Here is a 6000-nt window from a genome sequence, read left to right on the forward strand (position 1 = left end):
TGACATGCCAATGCCACATGGGGAGGCCCTTCACTTCAGAACGCGTTGCACAGCCACCACTGCCTTCCCTTCTGTGCCTCTCTTCCTGAGACCCACGTCTGCTGCCTTGCCTAGGGGTCAGGGACTGGCCTAAGTAATGGAAGGATTTAGATTACGGGTATAGTGAGAGAATGCTCAGGCACCGTGAGCACAACTTTTCTCCTCAATCCCAGAGTACTGGGCCTTCTCATGCATCCCGTGCAACAAGGAGCCCGAAGCACAAACAAGCCAGGTATGGCTTAAACTGTACTGTGGACTTGTTTCAAACGCTGTCTGCTTGACAAATCTATATTCCTGTCACATCCAGTGTGAGGACAGAATTTTTTGACACCCTCCATCCTCATCCTCTCCAACACATGGTAAATTTCATCAAAGAAACACACCGAGCCTGTGATGTGTTCTCCAAATCCGCTCCTTCTTGCTCGGCTGATGGTATCTGTCTGGATGATGCATGCTGCTATCTTGTGCAAACATATGGAAGGGAGATTGAGGAGAGAGATTCTCCAACTGTTTGTCATGGAAAAAATAAATGACAAGACTGAGCAAGCACTGCCCCCTTACATGCCTCTTCAAAAGAGCACTCACATTGGAGAGCTTGGGAGATTCCTCCCCTCCCTTGCCCCTTGCATTATTAAAAGAGCTACGGTTCTTGGGTGATCCATTCACAAAGGGGGAATAATTTCCCTTAGCCCAGAGATTTAGAAAATAGATCTGTAATGCACATGCAAAGAGACAAGTGTTACATGCCAAAGCTCTAGTTTGTTTGGTAGAAACCTGGTTCATCTTGTATTTCTGAGCCCCTTGGGGCCCCACCAGACTAAATTCAACCCTGAAACCTGACCCAGACCCTCCTTCTCCAGTTGCACTCATCACAGGACACTTCCTGCAATACTTCTGAAGTGAAGGGCCTGCCCATGTGGCTTTGGCATGTCGTATATTTCTATTTCTTTTGCTAAAGCGTTTGGCAAAGTGGCTGTTTGATGCGTTGGGTTAATTAGCACCTCCACTAAGCATACAAATGGGTGAGCTCGGACATCCCCGAGTGAGGTCTCATCATTCATGGAAAAAATGGCTGCCTTTTAAATACACACTCGTGGCTGCAATTTATTCCTTGCACCAAGTACCTGGCCATGAAATGAAGATTAACCAACCCACTGTTTTAAGAGGATTCGTATGTGCATCTGTTTCTGTGGAACCTTCCTAAACCAATGCATATGCTTAACTAATTTTTGTTACAGCATGTGTAAAAGACACTTCAAAAGGCGATCTTAAGCCAGTTGGGATCATGTTATAAAGAAAACAGAATTACTTCTTTCCATCCTAACAGATTTTTGAATGAGCAAATGAAGACAAAAGTTCACATCATATGCCAGTCCAGAAAATGTGTAGTCCCCATTCCAGTGGAATGTCTGCCAACGGTAAAAAAAAAAAAAAAGTCCCCATTTCTTAGCTATAGCAAAATATAGTAGATGCTTCTCTAATGTCTCTGTGCATCTGTTTATGTAAAAATGTAAAGCCTGTTTGACAGTTAAACATATCTCAGAAGGGACACAGATTGCCTGTGGTGCTTGAAAGTTGGAGAGAGTGAAACATATTCCCTCTCTCTCCTCTGTCATTGTGTAGAAAGGGATAAGCAGAATTCAGGTTATTATTCTTCAGAATAATTTAACAGACATGTTGGGACAGGAGTCTATCATAATAGCAACTTCTGCAAGGCATCAAAGCAAGGTGTGATTGTGCATTGTTGAAATGGACAAATACATGTTTATACTTCTTAGGTGGGAAGCTCTTTGGGGCAAGGATGCTCTATTTGTTGTGTGGTTGGTGCAACACCTGGCACAACAGGGTCCTGGTCTGTGACTGGGACTCCCGGGCGCTACCTCAGTATAAATGGGAAATAATGCAAGGGCATTCCCGTAGTGTTAGTGTCGGTCAAGATACTGATAGTTAGGACATGGGAAAACTACTTAGCTCCTCTGTGCCTCAGTTTACCTATTTGGTAAAAGAGGCATTGGGGGCACTCATGGGGCTAATGGTTGTTAATAACATTTTTCATCTGAGGATCTCCAGTTATTGTGCAGTCATTAATTAAGTGCAAAGCCTCATTGTTGTTAGTAATAGTTGTGATTATATCTGGTGAGTCAGACAGCCGCAAAGTTACTCTGGTTTTCCTTTAACAAAAAGGGTGGCAACATTAACCAATGGGCTTTCCCGAAACCGCCACTGACATTCTTGTACATTTTGGTTCTCTCCTGTGGCTTTAACTTTATTGGTATCCTTGTGACAATTTGGAAGTTTCCAGACAGTGTTTAGCAGCAAAGGAATAAAAGACTAATTTTAGTGGGGGGGGGGCTTGTTATTGTTGTTCCAGAAATCCAAAATTTCCACCTTCGAAAAGATGTGGGCGTTCATGAGCAGCAAGCCATCAGCACTCGTTAAAAATAACGAGGAAGGAATCCAGCGAGCCCTCACTGCAGAATACGCCCTCCTAATGGAGTCCACCACTATTGAATATATCACACAAAGGAACTGCAACCTAACCCAGATTGGGGGGCTGATTGACTCCAAAGGCTATGGGATTGGAACTCCCATGGGTAAGTGACAATGGTGCAGTTTGTGTACACGCCTGGAGAGGGGCTGCTTAGCATAAACACAACAGCTGGCATTGAGCTAATCACTCCCAGCCATGTATTTCTGAATAAAACACCCAGGAGTATCTGCTGGGTCAACGGGGATGCACAGCCCTGCTTACACAGACACACTGCCTGCACTTGGTGGCTTTTGTCCTCCTTCCCTGCTGCGTGTGTAACGGCAGCCGCTCTCCCTCCCCCGCAGGTTCACCGTACCGGGATAAGATCACCATCGCTATCCTCCAGCTCCAAGAGGAAGACAAGCTGCACATAATGAAAGAGAAATGGTGGCGGGGGAATGGCTGCCCTGAGGAGGAGAGCAAAGAGGCCAGCGCACTGGGGATACAGAACATTGGTGGGATTTTCATTGTCCTAGCAGCAGGCTTGGTGCTGTCGGTCTTCGTGGCGATGATCGAGTTCGTCTACAAGCTGCGCAAAACAGCGGAGCGTGAGCAGGTATCGGCACCGTCGGTCTCCCAGCCCCCGCCCTGCAGGCTTTGAGCCTAGCTCGGGTCCTGGGGTTGGCCTCTCCCAGGAGTCTGGGAGTTGCGCTCAGGGCGCACACAGCTCGGATTGCTGGAAGCATTGCCACCTGCAGCATGCTCAGGAGGACCCTGGCGGTGTCAGAGCCCTGAGCTCTGCTGGGGAAAAGTCCTGGAAGCCCACAGCAGGGATAAAATGAAGATGCCATAGGGTAGGACTCACAGCTCCTCTCCCCATGGATGCCCAAACCAAATCCCCCATCTGGAAGGACATTGCCTCCAGGGAGGGGATGACGGACTGTACCTGCCTTAGGCTAGGTATGGCCTGGTGCTGAAGAAGGTGGACAGAAAACAGGGGGGAAAGAGAAGGCCAGTGACTTGCAGGGAGCAGCCCTGTAGCCAATGCAATATGCATCTCCCAGGGAAACAAGACACCCGGTCCCCAAAATGGGCTCGGCGAGCTGCAACTCCGCGAGCGGTAAAGCAGCCACTAAACATTGTCCTGCCTTGGTATGGCAATAGTCTTGGCGAAACCAGGGAACTGGCATAGTATTCCCTGCGCTATTCCTCATTTATTAACCCTTTATACACTACACCACTACCTCGATATAAGGCGACCCGATATAACACGAATTCGGATAGAACGTGGTAAAGCAGCGCTCCGGGAGGGGGAGAAGGCTGCGCACTCCCATGGATCAAAGCAAGTTCAATATAACACGGTTTCACCTATAACGCGGTAAGATTTTTTGGCTCCCGAGGACAGCATTATATCAAGGTAGAGGTGTATTTATCAATGGAATCTTAACAGAAAGTGTGGCCAGGCCACCTCTCATGGTTGCCTTATGCCCTTGATGGAAGAGGGTTTACACCCCCTCAGACACTTTTACCTTGTGCTGCGTATACAGCGATGTTACACACAACATAATAATGGTGTGTATGAATAACTTCTACAACCAGAGACTGAAATAAGTTGGCATAAGCAAAACCCAGTAAACCAGCCAGCCCAGGTCAGGCTGCAGCAGTCCTATGACACTCAGGATGCCACCGCATTCTGACTCCCAGGGAACAGGGAACGCCCCTGCACTTATTACAGTAACCTAGGCTTTTTCTTTAGCCAGTCTCAATATCCTGAAGGGGAAATCTCACCTGTGCGCATAGGGGCCCACAAGTGGCCTCCACAGCCCTGTGCAGAGTGGTGCGTAGGAAGCATAGATTCATAGATTCTAGGACTGGAAGGGACCTCGAGAGGTCATTGAGTCCAGTCCCCTGCCCGCATGCTGGCCCTCTGCACAGACAGTTCTCAGAACACCTTCCTGGGAGTAACAAAATCCTTTGCCTCCACTCTTCCCCAGCGCTCCTTCTGCAGTGCCATGGCCGACGAGATCCGGCTGTCGCTCACCTGCCAGCGGAGGGTCAAACACAAAGCCCAGCCACCCATCATGGTGAAGACGGACGCTGTGATCAACATGCACACGTTCAACGACCGACGGCTACCAGGGAAGGACAGCATGACGTGCAATACTGGGCTGACGCCCGTATTTCCATAGGGAACCGGGGTTGGGGCGGAGGGAGGGACTTGCTGGAGATGGGATCGGATGCTCTCTCCATTAGGGAGGAAGGAATAAAATCCTGGTTTGGTTCAGTTTCAAGAACAAGGCCTTTAACACAACTCCATCGGTCGCCGGAACAGGAACAGGAACTTCAAAGCATGGACTGTAACCTGGTTTTATTTTTTAAAAAAGGCCTAGATCCTATAGGCCTCATGGAGTCCAAACACACTACACATCCAGGAGTCTGATGTTTACATATTGAATACACATGGAGGCAAGCGAGAATCAAGCCGGACTGACCTTCAGTGGATAACGAGGAGCCCCCCGAAACCCCAGGCTTCCTTTAGCATGGCAATAAAAAAGAAACATTTTGTGAGTACAGTACAGATGTGGAGTGAATGACAGTCCATGTGAGCATCTATTCCGAACTGACGTACACAGCACATTTAGGATAGAATGACCGGGAAGGGGAATAAATATAAATAAATAAAACGATTGTCAAAGCTGCTGCCTTCTCTCGAAGCAGTCCACCATGACCTTTTACCTCAATGCTTTGCTGGCTTATTGTCGCCGAGAGCGCAAAGTCCACGTGTGCGTGTGATGCAAAAAGGCACATGGAAATACATCGGAGTCAGACAGCTGGCTAAGAAGGGGCAAGTGATCTTTAATGGACCCCCAGACACAGGGCATAGGATTAGGGTCATGCACCAGAAACTGCTGCCATCTGAAAACACAAAACAAAATCCTTCTGTGCCAATTCCCCCTGCAATGCCAGGGTGGGATTGTGATCTTCAGGTCACCAGCTACTTCACAGCCTGTGGGAAGGTCATGTTCCTCTTAGAAAAATCTATGGACTACAGCATTAAGATGAAGGGAAAGTGAGGGAACTGTTTCTGGGAAGCTAATGGGTAAGTCTACACTGCAATGTAAGCCCAGGATTTATAGAATTCAAGTTTGTTAACCTAGGGCTTGAGTGTCTACACTCATTTGTAACCCCAGGTTAGGAATTGTTGAACCTGGGGTCCCAACCTGGGGCTCCGGCATCTACACTGCATTACGTGGGATGGAGTCCAACCACCCATATCCCAGACCTCCTCGCAGCCACTCTAGCCCTTTGTTCGTAGTGCAGTTTGGGAAAACTCGACTGTCCAGAGGACAAAGAATGTCGGCCTATGGGATTGTGGGATATTTCTGGCAGACTCCCAGAGTACGAGTCCAGTGGGGCTGCGTCTACACTGCAGAGCAATAGGGCTTGGACCCTGGGTCCCGGCTTGACTCAGACTTGGACCCTCCACCTCC

The 6000-nt window shown here is 48.4% G+C and overlaps 1 protein-coding gene across 2 annotated transcripts in view; it reads left to right on the top strand.

Annotated features, from left to right (window-relative positions):
- The window catches only part of GRIK3 (glutamate ionotropic receptor kainate type subunit 3), a 225830-nt gene extending 220153 nt beyond the window's left edge, over nucleotides 1-5677 (top strand). The window contains exons 14-16 of one of the 2 annotated variants that reach the window (XM_034754116.1): nucleotides 2411-2633; nucleotides 2875-3136; nucleotides 4472-5677. In XM_034754116.1, coding sequence (XP_034610007.1) covers nucleotides 2411-2633; nucleotides 2875-3136; nucleotides 4472-4949 — 963 coding nt within the window. In that variant the 3' untranslated portion in view covers nucleotides 4950-5677. The remainder of the gene's footprint in view (nucleotides 1-2410; nucleotides 2634-2874; nucleotides 3137-4471) is intronic. The other variant, XM_034754115.1, reaches the window with a different exon arrangement.
- The last annotated feature ends 323 nt before the right edge of the window (nucleotides 5678-6000 follow it).

Source organism: Trachemys scripta, chromosome 20 (assembly GCF_013100865.1).
Source record: "Trachemys scripta elegans isolate TJP31775 chromosome 20, CAS_Tse_1.0, whole genome shotgun sequence".
NCBI classification, from domain to species: domain Eukaryota; kingdom Metazoa; phylum Chordata; order Testudines; family Emydidae; genus Trachemys; species Trachemys scripta.